Here is a 26036-nt window from a genome sequence, read left to right as displayed (position 1 = left end):
CGGTATTTTTTTTTCAATTTTATTTGTGTTTCCACTTGACACGGTGAAGGAAAAAATATATATATAAATCTGCAATGGGGGAGCTTTTCAACCCCTCCCCTTCTGGGGCCTGGCTACCTCGATCTTCCCACAGCTTCCAGACCAGCCTCGAAGGAGGTGCTCCGGCCCGGCCGCCAAGGCATTAACTCCCACCCCCAAGAGCTCAGTGCAACCGACGTTTCTGAGCCAGATCCCGGATGTATAAACCACGCCAAGAAGACAGGGCTTGTTTCTAGCACATTCTCTCCAGGGAGTCCGGCACCCCTTCCCAGACAGGGCTGCACAAAGAAGGGCTGACCTCGCTGCACGCCCGTGGTTTATTTGACATCCAACAAAGTGCACTGCAGACTGGACTGGACTGGAATGAAGAGACTTTTCTGGGGAGGGGTTTACGGGGATGCGCTGCGGGACCTGTCGGGCTTGGCTTCCAAGCCGCTGACCAGCCGCTGGATGTTCTGCAGTTCGCTGGTGGCCGCCTCCTTCTCCGGGCAGAGTTTGGGCGACAAGGACACGGAGCTGGAGGAGAGCGTGGAGGAGCGGCTGTTGAGTTCCGAGCCCGAGTCCACGGCCACCGAGGCCGGGCTGGCGGCCAGGGCGGCGGCCTTGCCGTCGAGGGGCCCCGCGGCTGCGGCCATGGACGGCAGGGCGGTGGTGAGCAGGCTGCCGCTGTCCGGCACCGGCACGGGGATGGAGTAGGGGCTGTAGCGCAGACGCGGGCGCATGGTGTTCAGGTTCAGGAACGGGTGGCGGTGCACGGAACTGGAGGCCGCTGCCGAGGAGGCGGCCGCCGCCGCGGCCATGTACGTGTAGGGGTAAGGGAACAGGCTTCCGAAAGGCGACATGGCCAGGCCCTGGGCGAGGAAGAGAGAGAACGCAGGGGCAGAAGAGTCAGGGCCCAGGCTCTGCGCAGTGGGGAGGAGCCAACCTCATCCATCACCCTTCCCCCACCCATCCCCACCTTGGGCGAGTCCTTAACCTCTCTCCCTGGGGGGTAGGGAGCAGGACACTCAAACTTCTGTGTCTAGGTCCAAATCTGAGCTGTGTCAATCTAGGCCAAAGTAGTCACTCCCTGTGCCTCACCTTTCTTATATGGCAAAACCAGGGAAAAGTTCAATAATTCACATACGTATGGGGGACTTTGTGGGTATGAAATGAGCTGCTGCCTGCAATATACTTCACACAGGGTGCCTGGACAATAGGATGGTTGGAAATTCTCCCATCAGAGTCAGTTGTTCCACCTGTTAAATGGGGCTACAGACAGTCTACCCCACAAAAGTAGCTGGGTGAAAACCAGAGGACATAAAATATTGGACATGCATTTTTTTTTTCATTCTTGTCGCTCCACCCCTCTGCCCTCCTACTCCAGTCTAGAAGTTTTAAAAAAAAAAATCTGGGGAAGATCCTTAAGTAAAAGGAAAAGGGGGGTGGGCAGGATGGAGGGGGAAAGAGTAAAGGGTGTTTGCTATGAACAGAGACAAAGAAATCACCTAGCCCCAGATATGCTGGTGTTACAGGTGGAGAGACTGAGTTGAGGTAGGCCCCAGGGGTGTAGGAATTCACTCAGCTAGCAAGTGGCAGAAGCAGAATAAAAATCCGGGGACCCTGGCCTGGGCTAGTTCTCTCTGACCCATTGCCTTGGGTACTATTAGTACCTGTTTGCCCAGGCAGGCCCTCGCCCACCTATCACCTGCCCACCAATGACAGGAGGGTCTCCAGAAAGGGCTAGCACAGGAGATGGGAGGGATGGAGGAAGGGCAGAAGCCCTTTTCTCAGTCCCCTCCTCTTCCCAGAGGGGGAGGCCAGTCCTGCCTCTTGGCTCAGGGAAGAGAGATGAATGTGCTCAGACAAAACAAAAGGCAAGGGCGTGCAGAAAACCCCATAGAACCTTTTCGCCGGGGTTCAGAGCATTTTCAGCAGCCTGAGACTTCTCCCCAGCTGCTGGAGCCCCAACACAGCTGTCTGAGCCATACACAGGCCGCCAAGCCTGCCATAGCCCCAGCCTGTCCTTCTCTGACATTTCCCACGTGTGCACAAGCCATTAACCCCTAACAGGCTGGCCTGCGAGGGGTGGGGGAGCAGGGAAATAGCTTCATATTGGAGGTTCAAGAATCAACTCTTCCCCAGGGAGTCACTTCCATTCCCAGGCCATGGTCTCTCCCTCCTCTAAGTCTTGGGGGAGGGTTGGCTGTGAAACATTTAAGAGACATTGCAACTCTGAAGCTAAAATCACAGCCTCTGGAAGAGGCCCTGGAGTCTGACTGCCTGGGGTAGAGTCTCAGGTCCACCACCTACCAGCTGTGTGTCCTTGGATAAGTTACTTAACATCTCTGATCTCTGTCCTTTCATCTAGAAGGTGGAGGTGATCATAGGACCACTGAAGTCAGAATAGATGGAGTACTTAGAAGAGCGCCCGGCACAAAGTAAGTGCTGTGTAGAGTTATTACCTGTTATTACCATCTAGTTACTCTGCTAGAAATAGCCCTTAACATAGAAAAAAATTTTTTTTAAGTTTTGGTGGGGAGTGTGAAGTTATGATGAATCAATAAGTCTTGCACCTAGTAATAATAATGATGATAATAATAATAATAATTATTGAAAGCTTCTAGGCAGGGGCACTGGATGAGTGTCTGGGACCAAAGGGCAGGCAAACGAGAGTGAATGAGGGGCTGGAGAGGCGGCTGATAAATACCTGAGAGGCCAGGACATGCTGCTGGAGGTGGAAGGGCAGGGTGGCCGCGGACGCCCCCGACAGTCCCTGCGCCGCGGCAGCCGAGGCCATGGCCGTAGAATCCAGGCCCGAGACGCCGGTGGAGGCCCCGGACACAGTGGCCAGCAGGGGCCCCATGCCAGCGGCCATGCTGGAGAAGGCACCCCCCATGGCGAACTGGCCGGGGTGCAGGAAGAGCGGGTGCCCGTTGAAGAACTGCTGGCCGGCCAGGCCGGGGGCGAAGCCGAGGCCGGGCAGGGGGCCCTGGCCCAGGTGCGCGGCGGCCGCGTCCGTCTGCACGGTGAGCGGCGCGAAGGCCTCCTTGCCCGGCAGCGCGCGCGCCTCCTCGGCCTTGGAAGTGGCCGCGCCCTCGCGGCCCGGGCTCCGGCGCTCCTCGGCTCCCAGGCCGCGGGTGCTGGACGAGATGGTGGCCGGGCTGTGGCGCGAGTCAGGCGACGCCTTGTCCAGCCGCCCGCTGTCCCGGGGCCGGCCGCCGGGCTCGGCCACGAAGAGGTGCGCCTTGACCGCCGGGCTGCCCTTGTCCCGGCACGGATCCTCCGACGTGGTGGTGGATATTTTGGCCGCGTCGCAGGCCTCCGGGCCGTGCTCCTCTTTGCTCTCGGCCTCGGCATCGCTCTCACCCTCGCTGGGACACAGATCTACCATAGGAGGGAAACAAAAGCCAAGCGGAAGGGCGTTAGCTCTGAAACCCGGGCCAGCAGAACTCCAGTTCCCCACGTTGAATCCCAGCTCGGCCACTTCCCAGCTGTGTAACCCCAGGAAGCCCCTTAACCTCTCTGCGCCTCAGTTTTCTCATCTGCAAAGTGGGAGTGTGATACGGCAAATTTTAGTGGAAGGATGCAACAAGCTAGTAACGAATTTCAAGTATGTAGATAGAGCGGCACCCCTCCCTCCATAGATCCTTCCCCAAATGGGTAGTAAATTTTACTATTTTACACAAGTGAGGACTGAGCTCCTACTAGGTCAGACAAAGCCTTTACTGGCCTTTTTCCCATTCGATTGCAAATTCAGCTTTTAAACATTAAAACTGACTTACACTAAAACTCACTGCAGGAACACCTTCTAGTTACCCTCTCTTTATTCCCTGAGTGATTGAGATCAGTCCCTTCCACAAATTTGTGGATTCTTTCAGAAGGATTTGTTTGGAGAGAACCCTGACATTTGAATTGGTAGTGGCAGAAGCGAACACTCCTCCCGCAACGCGCGTGCGCGCACACACACACACACACACACACACCACTGAGCCTTCTCTGTTTCCCCGGTCTCTGCAGACAGAGATGGGTGATGAGTGGCCCACTCACTACCAGAAGACAATCATGGATTCTCTTTTGCTCTCACCACACCCTCTGTGGGTGTCCTACCAGAAAAAAAAGGGATCCCATTTTGTGTTTAAAGCTTGAATGGATTGACGACATACAGAACTCTCATTTTATTTCACTTAAAAAACAGGTCTCTTCCTATTGAGAGCATGTGTGTCTTTCCAAATAAATAGTTCTTGCTCTTTAAACACAGGAAACCAACTGGGGATTTGCACAGCTCCTGCCCTCCCCAGCCCAGACTCTCAGTGCTCCATCTCCTCTCACAGGTCCATGGTGTCTCTATAGCTGGATTTCTCCTGGTCACCTTCCCTGTTCCAGGTGGCAGAAAATCCCCTGACTCCTCCCACCCCCAGCCTAACACATTTTAACCTAGAGTTTGAAGATAGAGTAAAAAAAAAGTCAGTTGCTGCTTGGTTGGAGGGATGGGGTTGGGGGGGGTGGGAAAAAGAAAGAGAGAGAGAGAGAGATGCTCCAGGCCCCCACCCAGAGGGGATACAGGAACTGAGACCACCCCTTCCTCCCCCGCCAAATCAGTGTCTGGGGGAAAGGGGTCTGAGCTCTCAGATGAACTTAGGGAAGGGGGACACACCTGATCACCCTTTGTGAGATCTGGCTCCTGTTTACAAACTTCTAGAAGGATCTGAAGCTTTGGAGGGGTCAGGTTCCCTGGTGGGTGCCGCCCCCAGCCCCCAACTCTTCAGGCTTCCAAGACCTGGAGAAATCAGAGGTGGCCAGACTTACCTTTGAGGTTGGATGTCCCTACGGTGGAGACGGCCGGAGAGGAGGATTGGGCGAAGCAGCTGAAGGCAGCCTGCTCACTCGAGGACTCGTCGGAGGTGCCATTCTCCTTTTTGTGTCTGTCATCGAACACCCTCATGGACTGCAGAGTGAGCTGCTTTCTGTGGCAGAAGCCCACACACACCCAGCGTTACACATCAGAGCAGGATTTTCCCCTCTCGGTCCGCCTCACCCTCTCCAAAGAGGCGCACACACGCCCAGGGGGACGGAGGGGGAAAGAAGGCTTTGGGTGTATTTATTCAAGACCAGAGGGTTTCATTAGGGAAGGGGTATTGGCTGGGGCAGTGAAATCTGGTTTAAAAGTAAAGAGCAACTTTGGGCCTCACTGGTTCCAGTTCTCACACCTCCCCAGGAGTTACTGATTGCTCCTTTGGGAGCTGCAGGTCCAGGTGATGGGAAGATAATGTCTTCATGAGGAGGAGGACCATACCTGGTGACCCTGAGCCACTAGGTATCAGGTTGGGCCATCTCATGATCATGCATTTGTACCTGGATTTCCCTGCCCTCAGAGTTCAACGGGAAGGCAGGAGGAGTTTGAGTCTTTGTTCTTGTGACTTAGACATGAATTATGATGTCATCTTATGAAATAAACCATGATATGAAAAAAAAAAAAGTAAAGAGCGAGAGGGGAGATGGGAGCCAGCCAGAGACAGCTGAGCAGCCTGCCTCACAGGCAGAGGGGAAGAGGAGGACGCAAACAGTGAACACAAAGAACGGACCAACTCCGCATGGGTTGCTGAGATTGGGAAGAAGTGGTCATTTCATGGTGCACTTTACTGTAATCGGTTCACCAACGCATTAATCGGACTAAAAAAAAATCTATTTTGATGTGAGAAATTCATTCTTAATGCCCACCCCCTCCCCCAGGGGCTAGGTTAAAAATTGGGGCTGATTTTCTGGATTTTCGAAATTCTTTGAACGCGGGTGGGGGAAGGGAGAGCTTCTTTTATATACCAGCCAGCTGTCTGCTTAATGCAGAATGATATGTGTCCCCACAGAAGGAGGGGGCCATAGATGTCTCCAGGGGCTTCAGTTCTGTCTGAGGGTATTTGCCAGACAAGACTGCAAAAATTCCAAGGCATTTTGTGAATGGCTTAGTCCTTTCCTGGGACCTGCCCAGGATGAACTTAAACTAATTAGAAATTCATAGGCATCTGTATATAATCTGTATCCCCGATACTTTTCTTGCAGAGACATCTTTCTATGGGGTGGCCTAGTTAACTTCCTTTAAGGTAACATGGAAGAGGTAGAGAAAGTAGTGTACCGAAATTGGTAAACTCTTGGCTGAGGGGCATCAAACTGTTTTCCACCCTTCCCCCACCCTTCCCCAACCGTCTCAAGGTAAGTGCCTGCATCCCACTTCTAACAGTCGAGTGTCGGGACCTAGAAAAGCGATTTTCTAAATTATCTGAGAAACAACTGTCTCAGCTCACCTTTTTTCTCTCCTGCCATTTCCAGTGTCCCGGAAACCTTTTGCAAAAGGGTTGTTGTCTATTTTTAACTGAGTTATCTGGAGAAGGAGACACAAGCAAGAAAGAGACATTGGCTTCCTTTTCTAGAATGTTCTGGGAGTGTTTCCCCCAACTCATTAATCTACTAGAAATCTGACTTCCAACCACCGGAGAAGTCATTTGGATAGGCCAGGTTGAAGAGAAAGAGAGAGGGGAACACAGAAGAAGTTTGGAGGGGGCCAGGAGGAAAACCAAAGGAAACTGTGCCATGGCTGGCATCTCCCATTGGAGGCCAAACCAGGGATTCCAGGCTGAAATGATCCTTGCCTGGGCAGCCAACAGCTTGGGCTTAGAAATGGAAAAGCTGTCAAAGGGCAACCTGTAGATCTTAAAATTATGCTTTCCTTTAGATTTTTTATACAGTGCAATGATCATAAAATATGTTATGGTATATTTCCTGCCCCAAAACACACGTACAAACATATACACAGCACATCCTCCAACCTTTTCTGTAAATCTAATAAAATGATTTATGGGGTTTCACTACCCTTGTGCCGGCGCTGGGCTTGATTTTTTTGCTGGGTGTCGGGGGCGGGGTATGTTTCAGGAATTACGATATTGACAATTATAGATTTAGAAGGACTGAATGACCACTGTTAACATTTGTTTTCATTTATATGCCCTGCCACCACCATTAGGTGGAGAAGGCCCATGGCCGCTTTGATCAAAAATGCTATATTTTATTATTCCGTTAACAACTTAGATTCATAGGATTCTGGGTCTAGAGGGTGCGTGCATTTTTACACGGTGAGGAAAAATAGTATGTAATCTTTCAAATCCCTTCCCTGCGGTGGGGTCGGGGATGCGGATGATGTATACAGAGTTCGCTAGAGGTGGGAAAAGGGCCCCTTGGATGTATTCTTGTTCTTGGAATAAATCCTGTTTGCACTTCTTGCAGGGAGAGGAGGTCCTGATGTCCTAGTCTCCAGACCAAGGAACCACACCTGGAACACCCCCGTCAGCGGGCCACAGAGGACCCACCCATAGTGAGAGTGAATTCAAAATGTAGGGCATCGTCGTCTAGTGAGCTGGACTGGCACTGAGGTCCAGGGTTCAGAAGTTGAAGGGCAGAGGTCCTCAGGTGCCCCCCACTCCCCTGCCCCCTGTCCCCATTAACTGCCTGCTAACAGCCAAGCTGGCGACTGGTGAACCCGCAGCCAAGAGTCACTTTCTCAGTGTCTCTCTGTGTCTCTCTGTGCAAACGCCCATGACCTTCGGGCCACCATAGCTTTACATACCAGGTGCTGCCAGCTGTTCCATTTGGGGGTACTCCTAATCCCTGGCCTCAGGCCCAGGGGGGGAAAAAACCCCTTCAAATGAAGTGGTGACTTTGGTCACCTCATCTCAAAAGCCTCAGACAACTCAATTAGCATGACCCTGTGATCAGAGTAGGTTTTTCCAAACAAACACACACACACACACCATAAAAAACACAGCAGCGTAAAAGGTAATAAAAACCAGACCAGCTACTCGGGATTTCTGGCTAGGGGAGAAAATCTGGTCTCTGCTGGGACTCTCCTCCCAAGATCCCGAATGGCTTTTGCCTTCAATTTTAGCTGGTTCCTTTCGAACCTGATTTCTTGACCCTTCTTCCTGAAGGGGAAGAGGATGAACCTTGAAACCAACAGGAGAAAGCCCCGGGTCGGGTGGGGCGGGCAACAGTAAGGACGGGTGGTTATAGGAGCTTCTCACTGGCAAAGTTAGTGTGGCATTTTTTTTCACTCAGCACTGGATTCCTAGCTGGTCAAGTTTTTTTTTTTTTTCCTTCTGCCTCTGCAGTGTGCCAGTGCCCCTTCCCCGCGAAGCTCCACTGAAGGTCAAATCACAAAAGAAAAATCAGACTCCCATCCCAATGCTCTTGTAACTTTCTTATCCTCTCCCCAGAGCAGCTTAAAGGGGGGAGGGGAAGTGGGTGTTAATATCACGATTAAAAAGAAAAGCGACTTTGGTTACCTTATCATTCTGGTATGCGGTCACAGCGATGAATTCGGTTTCGGGGAACAAATACGTCCGAAAAGTACTATAAGGAAGTTTTAAGATGTCATTGGCCCTCACAATGTGGAAGCGGGGCTGGTATTTATGCATGGAGTTCAGTATAGTCTGCAGGGGCCAGAAGAGGAGAGACACACATCACAAGAGGATTTAGTGGGAAGAACAGGACCCTAGGACCCCTGTCAGGCCGACATCTACCCCACCGAAGGGCACCACGCTTGTACCGAGCCCACCTCCTTGGAGTACCTCTGTGGGGACATTCAGCTCCCCACGTAATCTTCTGGAGAATCCAAATTGCTCCTCAATTTCCAAAGGGTCCTCCCCCACCCTCACCATCTAAGGTTGATTCGTACCTTGAACCCTAGCCTACCTGAGTACCAAAACTATAATTCCCCTGCCACGTTGCTTGATCACTTGGGAAGGCCAAAGTCTTAAAAGATAGAGAAAAACATGCATTTTAATTTACAAAATGATTCAGTCTTTTAAGTGCCCACTAATTGACGAGCCCAATCCACTTAAAGCCCTGAAAGGCTGAACTCTAGAGAGGAATATTTATGCCTTAATCAAATCAAGGGCTTCAAATGCAATTCCTGCCCCCTGAAGATATTTCCGCGCCATTCACGTCTTCCTGGGCCTAATCTTTCTGCTTATTCCTCACTTATCACTCTGTTTATTTTATTGAAATGTTGGGGAGGCGTAGGGGCAGGGGGCAAAAGGTCCTTTGCTTGACTTTTACAAGCAATCTAAGTCTCCTGAAAGTCTCTAGGAACTCCCTCCCTGAATCCATACATATACTCCCAACACACATGCAATTTTTGTACTGGGAAATCTAAGTCTCATTTCTAGTAAACCTGATTTTCACCTAAGCCCAATTCTTTTTTAGTCCAAGGGAAGAACATCTTTCAAAATCTGTATTCACACCCTCTCACCAACATAGTCAAGACTTCGAACCTTAAAACTCCCCTAAGCAACAATACGGCTGGTTTCAAAATAGAAGTTTGATATCGTAAAACAAATCCTTTACGAACATCTACCTTTGACACTGATTTTACGTCTTCACGATTGCTTTTTAACTTCCCTGTCAGGTCAAACAGTTACCAAGACCTGGACTTGCCATAGAATATGAGCCTCACTTCTTTCAGAATGCCAGGCCTTCCATTATCTGAAGAGAAACACCCTGGAATTCTCTCTCCATCTCTGTTTGCGGATCGAGCAAGTTTGCTATGCTTGGCAACTGAGAGCGAGGGAGAAACTCTTGATTTTACATGGAAGGTGGAAGCACTGCCTTTGCTAGAGAGAAGAAAGAGAAAATTTTATCAAAGGGAAGCAATGGAACTTACAAATCCGTGTTTGTCCGAAATGTTGTTGGTGAGTTTCAGTTTGTGGAAAGTGACAACTTTGGACATCCACTGTTCCCCCGTAGCAGGGCTGTCGGGGTGAATGTACATTCTCTTTGGCATTTCAGGGTCAGCCTTTCCCGCCACCATCCACCGAGAATTGTGAAATTTATACCGACAGTCATCTGCAGCGATAATGTCCATCAACAAAATATATTTGGCTTTTTTATCCAGCCCTGAACACCTTACTTTAAATGGAGGAAACATTCGCCTACGAGGGGAGAGAAGAGAGAAGAAAAAAGGAAAAAAAAAATCACTCAGTTTCCCGGGTTTGATCTTCTACCTAAAATATTTAAATCAAATTTAAAACTTTCTATTACATTTGATGAGCTTGTGCCATTCAGAGTAGGGCGACTGGATGCAAAGTTGTTTCCTTCCACAACAGAAGGATTAAATATGCTCAAATGGCTCTATTTTAAATGTCCCAAGATTCAAAACGAATGAATTGTGGCACTGGATTTCTCTACATCATCTAATAATTTCTTTGTAATTTGTCTGGTCTCTTGTATGACTTTGTAGATTGCCCTCCTTAGAGGGAAATTCCTGCCTCTGCCTTTTCCTCTGCCTTTTCTGGGTGTCTAGCTGTAAACAGCTTGGGTAGGATTTTAGTCAAGTTCAGTCAGTCGAGGTAGAATTTTTCCACCACCCATTGATGAGAAAATGTTAAACGTATCAAGAAAAGAAATGTCAAGTTGCACCCCTCCCTGCTGTGGAACAGCAGTCCCGCTGCTGGCGAAATGAAACTGTACTTCGGTGAGTTCTCAAAACGAATTCTGTAGATTGGGGTGGACGCCCAGGCCTGATCACCAGTCTGCCTATCGCGCTGCTAACCCCATTCTCCCCACTGCTCGGGCCAGTCCAAAACGGCAACACGCCACCACCAAATTGCTTCTTACTTTCCAGAGGCATTGGCATTCTGTACTTTTGACTTAAAAGGGAGCAGAGAGCGGGTCGCTGTGAAACTGCCTGTATGGCTTCTGGGTTGGAGGATTTTATGGCAAACTTTGGCCTCATTTAGCTTGGAAAGACACAGAAAACTAAAGACCTCAAGAGAGGGATTTTCTTTTTATTCCTTCAACTTTATGCCTTGGTAGATTTCAATGCCATTTAAGAAAAAAATCAGTGATTTTAAGGGACAGGCACATTTTGGTCAGGCAAGGACCTCTAAACGTTATGTAAAATGTGGTTGATAATATTCACACATGAAACAGCAGTATGGGGCTCCCTACTGGCTCCTTGGGTCTGCAAACATAATCTTAATTAGCCAAAATTGCCTGTTGAACTCTCCCTCGATTACAGACACACGAAGCAGTATGGACAAACCCCAAATGCCCTTCGGTTTCTCTCTGACGCTGGCAGGGGCAGGCTCAGGCCCCCTCCAGACCCAGATGCTAGGCTGGAGGGCAGAAAAGGCAGGGCAGCTCCTTCCAGGCCTCCTGCTACCACACAAACAGAAAGGGCTGTAAGTGTTTCTCTCCGAGAGCAAAATGAACCAGACAAAAAATACATCTACAAAGACACAAGGATGTTCCAGAAAGGTTTGAAACACTGAACTTCCTGCAGTGGGGTGCTTTTCTTTCTTCCTGCAGAGACGTCTGGGCAGCATTGAAAAAAATTCTACCTATCCTGTAGGGAACCCGGGATGCAGACCCAGGTAGGAAAAACGGCCGGCTGCAGACGCCCAGGTAAGCTGAAATCTCCTACCACAGGGGCAGGGCCCGGGGAGGTCTCTGTACACAGTTCTGGTACACAGTTCTGGGGGAACTGTGTTTGCCTCTAAGCCGGAATAATTGGCAAACCGACCGTTCTGGGAGGAGAGAGAGAAAAGGAGGAAAGAAACCTTCAGTAGTTTGGGGGAGGGGGCCCGCTGCTTGACGCTTGCTTACCTTCCCGACTTGGTAATGACCATCTCCGTGCCCCGCTTGTGGAACTGATCCCAAAGTTCTTTGGCCTCGAGGTGCACCTTGGGGTCATCTTCCACTTCTTCTTCCGGCTCCATGGTCTTCAGAGGCCTCAGATGTGTCTGCGGCCCCAGGGACGAGAAAGGGATGCCGGTCTCGGCCGCCCCCACCAATTGATCCATGATCGGCTTGGCCAGGGCGCCGGGCAGCGAGAGCGCCGCCGCGCCGTTGGGCGGCAGAGTCAGCGCGGGGAAGAAGGGCGGCTGGTGACCCAGCACCGCGCTCATGGCGAAGTCCGGCGCCCGGTGAGGTAGGAACGGATGGTAGGCCATGCTTGTCCCAGGAATGACCGGATCTCTCATGGAGAGGCTCATCCACTCCAGGCGGGGCGCTGGGCTCCAGCCGGGGACAAGTCCGCAGCTGCTGTTTTGTTTTGTTTTTGTTTTTTAACAGCAGCGCATAGTTTGGAGGGAAAAAAAAAAAGCGAAAGGAAAAAAAAAGGGGGGGGGGATCACAACTAAAGCACCTCAGAGTGAGGGGAGGGGGAAGTGTCTTTTCGGGAGGGGAATGCCGCTTTTAAAGAGGGCAAGGCGAGAAATCAGGAGACATAGTCGCTCGGATGACTGTCCTTGTGTCTTGCGTTTTCAAAAAGCCGCTCCTGGAAGTCGGTTTACGAGGCGAGAGGAACGAGCAGGGTCTGGACTCGTGCCGGAGCCCTGCCGCTTGGCTCGAAATAGACACGCCAGCCCTCGGTCCCGGCAGTCCCTCCCCAGCCCCCAGTTCTTTGTTGCAAATGCGAACGGTTCTCCTAGGAGACTTTTTACCTTTTCTTCTCCTTCTTCTTCCCCCGCCCCCTATCTCTCTGCCTCTCCCTTTGGCTCGCAGGAGGCGTCTGCAGTTGCGCTAGACCGGCTTGAACTGCGAGCGAGGGAGCAGAAAAAGTCTCTCTCCTTTAAAAAAAAAAAAAAAAAAAACAACTCTGATTGAAGCCCTCTTCTACCAGCGCTATCAAAACTTGAACTGCAAACGGGCTTCCGTTCGCCCTCCTCCTCCTTCCTCCGCTCCGAGCCTGGTGTCTGGGTTTCAATCCGAATCTTGGTGTGCTCTTCTCCCGCGCCTCTTCCTTGTCCTAAAACGTGAGCGAATTCGCTTCCTAAATCTGCGTCCAGACGCGCAGGGCAGGGAGGATTTAGGGGGGAGGAGGGGAATGAAAAGAAGGGAGAGAGAGAGGGAGAGGGAGAGAGAGAGAGAGAGAGAGAGAGGAGAGAGAGAGAGACAGAGTGGGAGAGGGAGCGCGAGGAGAGGGAGGGAGCCAGAGAAAGCCAGAGAGAGCTCCTCGCCACCCTCCTCCGCCTCTAGAATTCCCCGGGCGTCTGCTCGGCGGTCTAGAAGGTCGGGCTCTGCTGTGGGCTGCGGAGAGCCGGAGGCCTCTTGATTGGCTCTTTGACGCTTTCGGACCAATTGTGTTGCTGCATAGGCGTGGTTTTCACAGGTCGAGTGCTGGGGGATAGAGCCGAGTTATAAAAAGAAGGTGTCGGAAACTGTAACGTCGCAGCGCCGCATCGGTACTACTGCCTGTCCTGTGAATATGTCAACATGATCAAGAGGGAGGGCGGGGAGCCACTGGGGAGCGCGCGCACTGAGTCGCCTCTAGGTGGCTTATCGAGAGATCGCCGCAGCCTCAGAGCTCGCTTGCTCTGGCTCAGCCCACGTCTGAAATGCCTCAGTCATCCAGCCCGGGATCGAGGGAGGAGGCCGGGCATGGAGCACGGGGGAGGGAGGCGGGAGCGAGCGAGCCGGGCCAGGAAGGCGGAGAGCGCGCCCGGCGCCGGGTAGGGGCGCTCGCCTCTCGCGCGCTCGGCTCGCCTCTGGCCGCCGCGGCCGTTTCTCTCTCCCGCTCACCCTCTTAGCCCGGCCCCGGGCGAGCCGAGCGGACGGCCCAGGCTCCCGCGAGCTGCCCTTCGGCCGCCGGGCGCAACAAAAGCCGACCGCCGCGGAGAGGCGAGCGCCGCCGAGTCTCCAGGCTTGCGCGCTCTCCAGCCCCACGTGGAGCCAAGCTCCTCCCGGCCGCCACTAAAGGGCTCCCGAGCTCGGGTGTCTCTCGGTGCCGCTCTCCCCGGCAGCAGGGCTCAAGGGCTCCCGAGCACACGGATGCGGGCAGATCTCAGCCCACGCCGGTGGGGGCTCCCGCCCCACCGTGCGCCACGCGAAACTATGCGCGGAGACCCAAACACTCCTAGCACATCTGTACGCGAATACGCGCCGGCCCACTGGGACCCAGCCACCCGCGAAAACCACGTACACGCAAACACTTAGCCTGCGCGGCTGCCCGGGTCTGCGCTCAACTGACTCCCGGAGGCGGACTCGGGCTTTTTTGAAATACATTTACCAGCCCTTTTAGATCTCGTCTTCCATTTGGAATCGGGCTCCCGGTTTTCCACCTGAATGTGTGTGTGAGTGCAGAGGGGAGAGGGGAGATCTGAACAAAGTGAGCGCAGCGAGGGACTAGGTTCTGGGCCTGTCCCCGTCCAGCCGCCTCCCTCCCTTCGGCGGCCGGCTCGGTGAGGAGCTGGTAGGGGGAGGTGCGCCAGCCCTGTATCTTCTCCAGGCATCGCACTTATCTCTCGGTGCCTCAGTTCTTTCTCCACCCGGGGACTTATCTCGCCAGAAGTCGGGGGGTGAATTTGTAAAACAAATCGTGAAACGCCCCCATCCCAGAGGCGAGGTGACCGGCTCCAATTCAGGTAGGGTGGGGGGCCTCAGCAAGGGTGAAGGGGAGGGAGGTAACCGGATCTTAGCTATCAGACCTGTCGCCGAATTGGTAACTGTTACCGCAGGTCCCTGTCCGGGTCAGAGGATTCCCCAGACCTACATTTCCCATTTCTGGGGGCCAGTGAGTTGGGCCGTCCCTGCTTGGATGGAGGGAAATCTTGGGGACAATATTCTTTTACCCTTCGTGAGTTAGGAGCTTCCTCCAGTGGAACGAAGGAACGGCTGATTGCGCGGCCTAGGGGGTTAAGAAACCCCAGGGTTTGGATGTGTGTGTGTGTGTGTCTGTGTGTCGATAGCCAGTACCGTCCTCTCTTACATTTTGCCTCGTGTACCCCCTAAGCCCCCAGCTCCCAGACTCCGAAGTGGGAGCAAGTGGGGGGTGAAAATGCAGTTCCATTGTGGGCCAACCGCTCCGAGATAGGGGCGGAACTTTTGAGGCGACAAGATTTTCCAGCCTCGCATTTTTGACGCACATGGTTAAGAGCGCTTGGCGCCAGCGCTAAGAATTCCCTGAAGTCACCAGAGAGAATAGAGTGGTTCTGCGAACTCCGTCTGGCTCGCCACCTCGCCCCTTTCTTTCCCTTTCGGTCTTTCTCTGGCGTCCTCTCGGCCTCTCTCTGCCGTGGTGGAGCAAGAGGCGGCGGGGGCCAGGGTGTCGGCTCACAACGCCCCCCTCCCGCGTCCCTAGTGGCCCGATCCCGAAGGGTGCGAGAAGCCAGGCCTTCCCCCTTCTTACACCGACCACGGAGGTCACCACAGGGTTTCAAGAGTCTCTGGAGGCTGAAACCCGCCCCTCCCCCACACTGCTGGCCGCCGGAGCCCGGGGCCTCACCGCTGCGCTTTCAGGAGCGGCCCCAAACCCCCGGTCTGGTTTTGCCTGCACTCGCCGGCCAATCTCTGCCCCGACGCTCCGACTAGAAGGAAAGTAATTCTGCAACCACGAGATGACTGACCCACCCCCCAACTCGGTGCCCCAAGCGTCCAGATGCCCAGGAGAGAGACATTTTACTCGGTCCTCCGCATTCTGGCCTCCCTTCGGTTTGGACGTGGGAGGGGAGCTTGCTGATTTCACTTGTAAATATCTCGACTTGCCTTTGGCCTCTAAGGCGGAGGTGGACCTAGCCTTGATTTCTGCCCCTCACACGGCCCCCTCCCTCACGTGCCTATTTTTGCCCGTAGCTCTAACTTAACCCTGAGGTCACCCCAGTTGCCACTCCTGACCCCCACTCCCACTCCAGCGCGCAAGGGAGGAGGGGGGAGAGGAAAGTTTGCGGGGTTCTGAATCGAAAATGTCGACATCTTGCTAATGGTCTGCAAACTTCCGCCAATTATGACTGACCTCCCAGACTCGGCCCCAGGAGGCTCGTATTTTGCAGGGAGGCCGCAGTAACTTGGGATCAAAAGCGGGAAGGTGCGAACTCCTCTTTGTCTCTGCGGGGCCGCCGCGCCCCCCTCCCGGTGGGTGATAAACCCACTCTGGCGCCGGCCGTGCGCTGGGTGATTAATTTGCGAACAAACAAAAGCGGCCTGGTGGCCACCGCATTCGGGTTAAACATTGGCTAGCGCGTTCCGAAGACTTGTGCCAGGCCTGGCGGCCGGGAGAACTCGCAGGCCAGCGCGCCCTGGGCCCGGGCTTTTAGGCTCTAGCCGCGGGCTCTACACGGTCTTTTTTTTTTTTTCTCCATGCAGACCCTCTGGATCTTCTCTGTCTTTCTCCTCGCCTCACGTTCCACAAAAGGCAGACGGGGAACACTGAAGGAGCCTGCCCCTGGGCAGAGCCTGAGAAACGCTGCTTTAAAAGAGCGGGAGAAGGGGGCCAAATTTTGAATCCTAGAGGACGCGTGGAACTTCTGGTGTCCCCCCAGTATTCCTCCATCTTTTGCAAAGAGTATTCACATAATTGTAGGCCTGATTTTTTTTAATTAAAAAAAAACCCCAACACACACCTCTCCAAATCTGTGATGTCTGCAGAGTTTAAAGTGAAGAAGTCGTATGAGTGCGGATTTTAAAGTGGAGGGGCAAGGAGGAGCCTCAGAATAAATGGCGTATGTGCACGCGCGCGCGCGCGCGCGCGCACCCAAATCACCTATCCTCAGACCAGGCCAAGGATGCGGCAGAGAATGCTTGCCGAAGAATTCCCCAGGAAGCCTCTGCTGATCCCACTTTTCCCTATGACACCCCCTGCCTCAAACTATAAAGGGGGCAAATCGACCCTTTTGTGACCGAATGGTGTTTATCTGAAGTTTACAAAGGGGGGGTGGTGGAAGGGGGAAGGATGGTGGGTAGGCGGGGTCGTTTACTTTGGCAAGTTTGCTGTAAATATTCTCCTCAGCATGTGTGAGGTCTGGCGAGGGACTATTACACGCTTATTCCCTCTTAAACTTTCACCCACCGTTTGCCGCCGCGGAGCTTTTTTTCAGTCCGAGGTGTCCCTAAACGGGGAACTCTGTTGACATAAGGACATCCAGGGGTTTCTCCGAGGGTCTCAGGCTTAATTAAGAAGTTTACTACGGGAGTCGGTCAAGACGTAAACTTTTTCTGGGGAGGGGCTTTCTGGGTAGAGATGGTTCCCTGTTTCTGCCCAGTGCCCCCCGCTCATGGGATACCAGGCTTTTTTTTTCTTCTTAATATTGACAAGCGTTGAAACTGACTAGGTGCCCGCTACAGGTCTCCCATCCTCCTTTGCGCTCAATTCCCCTAAGCCGGGACCTGATATTCTTATCGTGGACCTCAGGGAGGCAGCTCCCTCGGGAGTGCCTAGGTTACTGCTCTTGTTTCCTCCCGCAAATCGCCACTAGCACCTTCCTCCCCACATTAGCACTCCGGTGCTACCCCAAACCCTGACTCTCCCACACGCAGCTCTGAAGCCAAAGGAGGACTTCACAGACCTGGGAGGCTTGATCTTCCTTCTGGAGTTTCGCATCTTCCCTCGTCGCGCCCCGCCTGACCCCCGCCCCCCCACAGCCACCCCCCCCCCAACTTGCTTTAAGAGCCTAGTTCTTCTTAGGTCTGGAGGCTTCAGGATCAATCTCTTTGGTCAGTTTCCCCAATTTTCTTCCCTCCGGGGGTAGGCACAATCCTCTTGGTTAGATCAGACAGGGCACCCATTTGTTTCTCTTCCTTTCTTTTTTTTTCTTTTGGCACTCCTGTCTCTCTATGTCTTTCAAGATTCTGTGACTGCAGATCTGTGGTCTTTCCTGTGTTTTCTTTTACTTTCTCTTCCCTCCCTGGCATCTATCCTGTGCTTGGCTTCTATATGTCTCCTCAGTCTCTACCTCCCAGCCTTTACTTCTCTTATTCTGTTTTTGATTTACTCTTTTCTATTCTTTCTTTTTCTCCCTTTCTATTTTCTCTGGCTTTCTTGGTCCTCTCTGAATTCTCTCCTGCCTTTCTGTATTTCTGGATTGCCTCTGTATTTCCCCCCTCTCTCCCTCCCTCCTCTTTTCCAGGAACCATGACAGGCTGGAGATACCTCTTCCTGGGATTCAAGCAAACACCTTCCCCTCACACCCCTGGCTGGGAAGATAATATGTCCTAAGAGACAGAAGAGCGCTGGGCCCATTTGTGTAGGTTGGAAGTATCACTTTCTGCTTTTGGTATCCCCAAAGTCACCCTTTTCCCCAGAGCTGGCTCTCACTCCTGTTCCAATGCTCTGATCTCCCATCCTCTCTCTCTCTTTCTCTCTCCCCCTCCTTTCCAAGGCAGGAGCCCAGGGTGAAGGGCAGCATGTTGGGTTCTAAACCCCAGCTTCTAGCCTCTGTCTCGCCCCAGCAGCACAGGGCTTTCCTGTAAGGCACATTTCCCTGTCCTCTGACAGCCCTCTAAATTATTGATTAGGGCGATTCAGTACAAGAGTCTGAAGTGTGTGTGTGTGTGTGTGAGAGAGAGAGAGAGAGAGAGAGAGAAGATTGTCAAAGTTGTCTAGCTTGGGGAAGCAGTATTTTTAGTACAGAGGCTCACTTTGGCGCCAGTTGGTTTATGCTGTTTCTAGAGCATCATTCGTTATACACTTAATCCATGCTTATCATACCTCCCTTTAATGTAAATATGTTTTTGGCAGAGGCAAAATGAAAAGATTTCACCCTCTGCATTATTTTTATTAGCACCCACCTTTCATCAAAGCTGATCACTCTGCAAAATGGCAAATTTGTAAACGGCTAGTGATTTAGAGAAGCTGGAAGGGAAGCAAGGAGGGAAGGATGAAGGAAGTGTGTGTGTGTCTGGGGAGCACGCCTCTTATACATCTGTGAAGGTTTTTTCCCCCTCTGTCTCTCTGTCAGGAAAAGGAACTAATTGTGGGTTCCTAATTTCAAACCAATCTACATCTTCAATGCTCTCTTTGTGTGTTTTACCCAATTACTTAAAAAAAAAAAAACCCAAGATAATGCAATGGACATTTCTTAGTCCAGCAGAAATGAATTCACTAGGAAGAGGCCGGGAATTTTTCCTCTCATCGTTATCTGACCCAGAATCTGCAAGACGCAGAGGCAGAGCTGACTTTGGCCTCAGGCACCGGGCACCGTTGACCACCCCAAATCTTTCTTCCTTCAATGTCCTCGTTCCAGATTTTCAGTCGAGACAGGTAAGGGTATAAATGGCCCTTCAGCGATGTGTCCCAAGAATGTGGCCTGGGGGGGGGGGCGTGGAGATCTCGGGGACAGAATACTTTATAAAGGGTGAAGGGAAATATATTCTCCAGTCCCCCCAACTGCAGATTGAGGGTGTCAACTGTACAGGAGCCCTTAATTCTGTGACTTCCTGCTTTTGCTTCTATCCATTATTTCTGGTGGTGTTGTTAGGTGCCAGGGGCACCGGGGCAGTGGGGTCTTGCCCTGTGAGAGCCGACGGGGCGGAGGAAACAGGGTGATCTGTAAGTGAGAGGCCATGGCAAATCAGATGACCGCTACTGTCAGGGAGGTTGACAGGGCAAAGAAAGATCAGCTCCTCCAAATCTGCTGAACTAACTGTCCCCCGGTTGCCACAGACACGTTTTCTCAATTTGAGCACAATATCCATTACTGTTTCCCCTACTGGGTTTCAATTAAAAAGGGTGAGAGCAGAGAGGGAAGGCAGGAGATAAATGAAAGGGACCAGTGAGCACCGAAGTTGTGTGTGTGTGTGTGTGTTTCCTCTTTTCTTTCCATTTCTTTCTCGTAGCCTCACCACTGCTCCTTGCCAGCCAGACAATCTGCCTGTGTTCCCAAAGTTAATGTTTTCATGTCTCCCAAATCCAGTAGGGTGAAGAGATAGGAAAGGAGGTAACACTGACAGAGATTCTTTCATATCCACTGAAGCCCCCAAGAGATATAGCTGTCTCTGGGGGAGCGATGGCTTTGGGGAGGAATTTGCCTTGCCTGTGTGGTCATGGGGTTTCAGGGATTGGAGGGGTGTGGGCATTTAGTGTTCTAGGCTTTACTGTCATATTGGAAACTGATCAAATTCCTCCTCCCTTGTACAGTCTTATGGACAATATACTCTTTTGTGGTTCTAAGACACGGGGTGTTTTGAAGGTGATTTCACCTGCTCCTCTGGCTGACTTGGCAGGTAGGGGGCTTACAAACCTGCTTCCAAGGCCAGGATTTGGGTTGCGGATGCAGGATCCCGACTCCAGGCCTAGCCTGTCTGTCACCGAATGGCTGCCAACGCTCCGGCCAAACACACCTCTCACAATTTGGAATCAGGCACCAGCTCCTTTACTCACTCTGCGTTCTGTGATCACTGAGCCTCTACCACGGCCACTCAGATAACTGCGCAGGGGTCACTGCACCTCTGTGTGCTAATTACCTGGCAACCTGGGGAGCCTCTTCCTCTGTGTCAGTAAAAGAAATTAGAGGCTTCAACAATGTGACTTCATTTTAAGTCGGAGATGCCTTGCTCCTGACCCAATCATCCTTGTGTCCAAATAAGACATAAATCCTGTTCGAGTCTTGTGGGATATCCAGGGAGTGATTGGTACAAGCCAGAGGGACAGTCCTCTGGCCCATAACCGCAGCTGAAGGCTTGGGTGAAAGTTTTGGTCTTAGAGATCCCAGAAGCCTTTAAAAAAGTCTCCAGCTTGGGCTTGGAATACAGGAGGGCTAGAGAAGTTTCCTTTCTTTTTAAATTTGTATTTATGTTTTAGAGGAAGAAGAGAGAGGGAGGCAGAGACACACACTGACATAGAAAGAGGGAATGTTTGGAATTGTGAGAGAGCCTCTCCTGAGAGTTGCTTTTGCTGGCGCCCAGGCCTCAGTTCATTTCATCTCCAAGCCAAATATTAAAAATCCTTCTGGTGGGCGGGCGGGAGGGCAGAGAGGAGCGGCCTTACGGATCTAGGAACCAACCTGCCCCCTTCGTTCCCTCCTAATGCCCTTTCCTCCTTTCACTTGGGAAAGGAAAACTTCGGGCCCCCGGAAGGAGTGGGAGACGGCGACAGCCCCGTGCTCCTCGTAAGGTCCTTTTGGCGAAGGTTTCCGCCCAGGGCGGGGGAGCGGGGGGCGGCTTCACCTACCGCTGCCCCCTCCCCCTCCCCCGGTTCCAAATACGGAAGCTGGACGTGCCTCGGTGCGGCTCCAGGCCCGGCCCAGCGCGGAACCAGAGAAGACGCTCGCGGCCTCGGATTACACCCGCACCCGGGGGTGGAGGGGACCGGAGCTCGGATCGGGGACCCCCCCCCCGCCCCAACGTCCTCACTGGCCCGCAGGGAAGCAAAGGGGTCTCGGACGGGCTGGCCTGCCCCGGCTCTCGGTCGCGACAAGGTCCCGCCAGGCCCGGGAACCCGCGACCGCGGGCACTGGCTCCCTGCGCGGGTTACCTGCCTCCCCTCTGCGGCTGCCGGGGCGGGGCGAGGCGGGCTTCCCGGGTGGGAGCGCGGTCGGCCCTGCCCGCGGAACTCACGTCTTTTCCCTAAAACTGGGATCACGGAGATTGAGTTAGGTGCTCCTCACTCCCCCGGACGTCCGATGTGTCTTTCCGCGGCCTCGATTCCTAACTCCCGCCCTACTCCGGTGGCAAAGGACTAACGGGGCGGGGGCTGCGGGGGGGGGGGAGTGGGGGGGATAGTAAAGACCTTGGGGAGCGGGGTACCAAACAGAAAAGAGTCATGTAGCACCCTCTGTCTCTCAAAGTGGTGGAAAAACAACTGCAAGGGATTGCAATTGCAATTCTCCGAGGGAACCAGGCTGAGAGCCCCGGGAGGTTTTCTGCGTGCAGAGAGAGGGTGGGGTGGAGGAAGCCATCTCCTCTCCCACCGCGGGGGTGTGTTTTTACGTGTTTTCTTAGCAGCAAGTTCTATGAACAGGTCAGCCCTACGCTGCCAGCCTGGGGAGTCTAAGCCTATTTCTGGCTTCCAGTGTAGACGCCTCTCTTTCCCCACTCGGCCCCGGTGCAAGTCAAACACTCAGGAGATGGGGGTGAGGGTGCGGGCGGGGGGAGAGCGCCATCTCCCACTTCTGACTTGGAGGGTATATTTGCTTTTGAAATAGCTTCTCTTGTCTTCAGACGGTAAAATATGAGTTCCCCACAAGTCTGAGTCTGGTCTTCTGGTACCTCAAGCAGGGTTTGGGTTGGGGGGGGGGGGGAAGGGGGCTGCTATAATGACCTCTGAGCTGAGTGGGCGTGGGGCGGGGGATTCTGTCTTTGCAGCCCGGCGCTGCTGGGGTACCCGGGCGCATTATTAAACCCAGACGCTCCGTCCAGGAGTTGGGGCCATGCGGAAAAGATTTACAATTAAGCCAATTGGGGCCGAATACAACCGTCCAAAGTTTGCAGGTGTAAATAATGCCTTGCTTTTTTTTTTTTTTTTCCATTCCAAGCGGCTTCATTTCAATCCCCCCTTCTACCCCACCCACCCATCCACGGCTGGATTCTAATTCTTTTGGGGTGTTGGGGGGAGGACGGTGCAGCAGAGTTAGGATTTTTCTATTAGACAAGTAAATATATGATGTTGCACTCACTTTTATGTCCCTGTATTAATGCGTTCATTCCTCCGTCTAGAACTGAGAATTGTTGGAGTCAATGAAAGGCCTTTTGAATGTGGGTTATGAATTCTTTTTCTTTTTTTTTTTAAGGGAATGGGACAGATTTCTATATAACAGGGATATTGGAGTTGAATTAGTATAAAGTTTTTTAGTTGTAGAGATTGTGAGAGAGGGATAAGAAAAAAAAAAAAGTAAATTCCCTTTAGTTGGGATATCAGAACATTGCCCCCAGCTGAATCTGGAGCAGAGGTGGGCTTTCAGAGAGTAGAGCCAGACGCTTTTTGAGCTTCAGTTTAGATCTTCCTAATGTTTGGAGAGCTAGCTGAGCGGTTTATGGGCCCAACTTCAAGGCTATACTTCACTGCGTTATTTAAACATAATAGAATATGCATGTGTGTTTCTAAGATGTTCTATGTGGGTACAAGTGTGTATATATGGACTTCCAAGTAGCCCCAAATATGAAATTAAATCTCAGATTTAAAAATGCATTGTAATCACACCTCACGGGGCTGACTCCCATTTGATCAATATAGACAGAGTGAAATTTGTTTTGCCGCACCGCAGTTACTCCTTTTCTCTCGGAGCAATAAAGTCTGTCTGTTACAAATTAGCAGGGAATTGGAGAATACGCCCCCACCCCACCCCAAGTGTTGTTCGCTGTTTTTAGTCTTGCGCTAACCCGCTCAATAATATATGTAATATGTGTGTACACAGGCACTTTTCCAAAAAATTAGCGATAACATTCCGGGTGTATCAAGTGGGGTGTTTTTCACCCTCTGCGTGTAGGGCTCTGTCCGCGGCTGAGTTGCCACTCTGGAGACCCATCACCGGGGGATTGGCACCCACGGGGATCACGGGGGAGGAGGTTTTCCAGCCCAGGTTGCATGCAAGGGCAGGGAATCAAGGCGCCTGACTCCAGCCAGTATAATAAGGTCATGGGTGTAGAATTAGGAAGGCAGGATTTAACATGTCCGCAACAAAAAGAGACAAAGCGTCAACCCAGCCTGGGATGAAACCCCCGAGCCGCCACAGGAAAGTTTCTAAGCAGTGGAGCAAACACTATTTCCCCCACTATTCTTTCTTTCCCTTTTCCCCCTTCCTTTAAAAACTTCCCTGTCCAGTGCATATGTTGGGCATAAATAAAAGGGGGTGGGAGGGGATTGAACGCTGGGTGAACCCGAATCAGCTTTAAGCAATGAGGGGAGTACTTGGGGAGGGTAGGAGATAGATGTGCCCTAATTTGGAGGTGGGGGGTGGCTGGAGGAAGGGACCGCTTCCCGCTTGGAAACTTCCGTACCTTGTTTCGGGAGGGACTCGCCCGGAACCTCTGCCCAGGTTGCCCTTGCCGTCTCGCCCGCTGGATGGCGCTGGGGGGAGACGAGGCTGGCGGACAGTCGTCCTCCTGTACCCCGCAAGGCCTTAGCGAATCTCCGCCGACGCGCGGGATTGAGACCTCGGTTTTGAGCGATCACAGTGGCAGTCTCGATGCACCAGGAGACCGGAGCTGTTCCTGGAGGCTGGAGCGGGAGAGGGTCACCCAGAGCCCCGCCAGATCTGGAGGCTGGACCAAGAGAGGCTGGGCAAGAACGGGGATGTGGGGAAAGATGGTTCTCAGGGCAAACTAGTGCCTTGTTTCTTAGGTGTCACCTGCACTAGCTCCTGTTTACTCTGAAAGGTGTGTGTGTGTGTGTGTGTGTGCGCGCGCGTGCGTGCGCGCGCTCGCATTTGGAGGGGAGTGGTCTGGAAAGGAGGACAGCCAGATAGGTAATGGAGATGCAAAAAGGGTACATACACGGTTTGCAGAACCTCACCGTCCAATGTCCCTTTTTGCAAAGGCCAATCTAGTGGTCCCCCTGCCCAGGTATGCTCCGTCTAATCTGAGTGGCTGGCCTTACCAGCTGGAATTGTATTTGGAATTGGGAATCTCAGGGCTGGGATGAACTCTGATCTCTGGCCCCTTGGGGACTTAGGGGCACTGCACATTGCCAGAGTCCTCATTTGGGAGTGTCTCTCTGAAGGCACTTAAGACCTCAGGCTGGCTATTGCACAGCCAAAGGAGGAGCTGTGGGCTACAATTCGGGGAAGAATAAATTCATGCCACACTTACTGAGTGCTTTCTGTGTGACAGGCACCGCGTTAGATGTTGCAATCTTGTCAAAAGTTTCTTATAGAGCTAGAAGGGGAAAAAAATAAAATCAACCTTAACCAAAGAAGTGAATCGGCTACATGGCCTGGGTAGGAGAGTCTAGTATTAGTTCTCCACCTTGTAAGCTCCTGGAGGGATGGGACTCATCACATCTCCAGCTCTGATCACAGTGTTTGGTACTTGGTAGGTGCTCAGTAAATAATCTTTCGATATAGGAATGGAAGTCAGTGAAGAAAGGGAAAGAAGGCATCGAACTAAAGGGGGTTCTCTGTGCACATGAAAAACAAGTGACCACTTCCAAAGAGTACTTTTTTTAAAATGGCATTAAATTTGTTAGCTGCTCCCCCAGACAGATTCTGACATGAGACAGTGAAAAGTTGGTAGTGGGAAGAGAAATTTGGTGTAGTGGATAGAAACATCCAGTTGGTCATTCCACAAAATACTGACCGAGAGGCTTATTTGCCCCTGTACTCTGCTGAGCACCGGAGACACGTGGGTGAAGAGATGGGTCCTCGCCAGCTTGATGCTTATGGTCCTGAGCTTTGTTCACTGCAGTTTAAAAAAAAAGAGAGAGGGCTTCCCTGGTGGCACAGTGGTTGAGAGTCTGCCTGCCGATGCAGGGGACACGGGTTCGAGCCCTGGTCTGGGAAGATCCCACATGCCGCGGAGCAACTAAGCCCGTGAGCCACAACTACTGAGCCTGCGCGTCTGGAGCCTGTGCTTCGCAACAAGAGAGGCCGCGATAGTGAGAGGCCTGCGCGCCGCGATGAAGAGTGGCCCCCGCTTGCCACAACTAGAGAAAGCCCTCGCACAGAAACGAAGACCCAACACAGCCATAAATGAATAAATAAATAAATAAAAGAACGTGAATTTCTTTAAAAAAAAAAAAAAAAAAAAAAAGAGAGATAATTCCCATTTTAAAGATGAGGAAAGTCAAGGCCCAGGAAAGGTGGTGTGGGAAAGGACTTAAGCTCAAGGTCTTAGGGCAGGAAGGCTGAACTAAAGTCGGCCCCCAGCTCTTCTGCGCTCTGGGGAGAGGGAAGGCTGGGTGAATTTTCGCTCCGGGGAAGAAGCAGAGTCTGGGAGCCCTGGAAATCCTGGTGGCGCTACTGACCTGGCCGGGTGTGGTCATCCCGGGCCGGCTTAGGCGGAGCAGAAGTTTATACCCACTGAGGTTGCAAAGGCCATCCCCAGATCTGCTAGTCCCAGCTCCGACCTTGCCTTGAGGCTGTGATGAGGGATCTAACCTCTAGACTCTCCGATCCGTTTTTGTTTTGTTTTTGTTTTTTTTTCCTTTCAGCAGGTACACCTAGCCTAGGACTGAGCAGCACTACTGCCCTTAACAGACCAGAAATTGTGGGACAGAGAGCTAGGGAGTCTCCTCCAAGGTCTCATTGCTGAAAAGTGACAGCAAAGAAGATTCTACAACCCCTCCCCCACCAGAGTTTTATGTTTCTGTGCAGACCCCTCCCCTC

At 52.3% G+C, this 26036-nt stretch overlaps 1 protein-coding gene and 2 long non-coding RNA genes across 5 annotated transcripts in view; 2 read left to right on the top strand and 1 right to left on the bottom strand.

The window, feature by feature from the left end:
* Positions 1–3: 3 nt before the first annotated feature.
* Positions 4–21348, bottom strand: TBX3 (T-box transcription factor 3). 2 transcript variants are annotated; one of them, XM_059893599.1, is made up of 9 exons: positions 21334–21348; positions 11671–13185; positions 9728–9995; positions 8758–8817; positions 8349–8495; positions 6318–6394; positions 4828–4985; positions 2729–3405; positions 4–890 (listed from the first exon to the last, which is right to left on the bottom strand). In XM_059893599.1, the coding sequence occupies exons 2-9, from the start codon at positions 12057–12059 to the stop codon at positions 429–431; spliced, it is 2238 nt and encodes a 745-aa protein (XP_059749582.1). In that variant the 5' UTR covers positions 12060–13185; positions 21334–21348; the 3' UTR covers positions 4–428. The 2 variants fall into 2 exon arrangements, with proteins under 2 accessions (XP_059749582.1, XP_059749583.1); XM_059893600.1 differs by lacking the exons at positions 8758–8817; positions 21334–21348 and having other exon boundaries at positions 11671–13357.
* LOC132347237 (uncharacterized) overlaps positions 11785–26036 on the top strand; it is a 169244-nt gene continuing 154992 nt past the window's right edge. Inside the window, exon 1 of one of the 2 annotated variants that reach the window (XR_009497146.1) lies at positions 11785–11995. This is a non-coding gene — a long non-coding RNA (uncharacterized LOC132347237). Of the gene's footprint in view, positions 11996–12657; positions 12822–26036 lie in introns of those variants that run through there. The other variant, XR_009497145.1, reaches the window with a different exon arrangement.
* LOC132347239 (uncharacterized) lies at positions 17836–26036 on the top strand. The gene is made up of 3 exons (XR_009497147.1): positions 17836–18023; positions 18862–19039; positions 25862–26036. It is a non-coding gene; the product is annotated as an uncharacterized LOC132347239 (long non-coding RNA).

This window comes from Balaenoptera ricei, chromosome 14, assembly GCF_028023285.1.
Source record: "Balaenoptera ricei isolate mBalRic1 chromosome 14, mBalRic1.hap2, whole genome shotgun sequence".
Lineage (NCBI taxonomy): Eukaryota > Metazoa > Chordata > Mammalia > Artiodactyla > Balaenopteridae > Balaenoptera > Balaenoptera ricei.
Note: the sequence above shows the minus strand (reverse complement) of the source record. Positions and strands in the feature narration are given on the sequence as shown.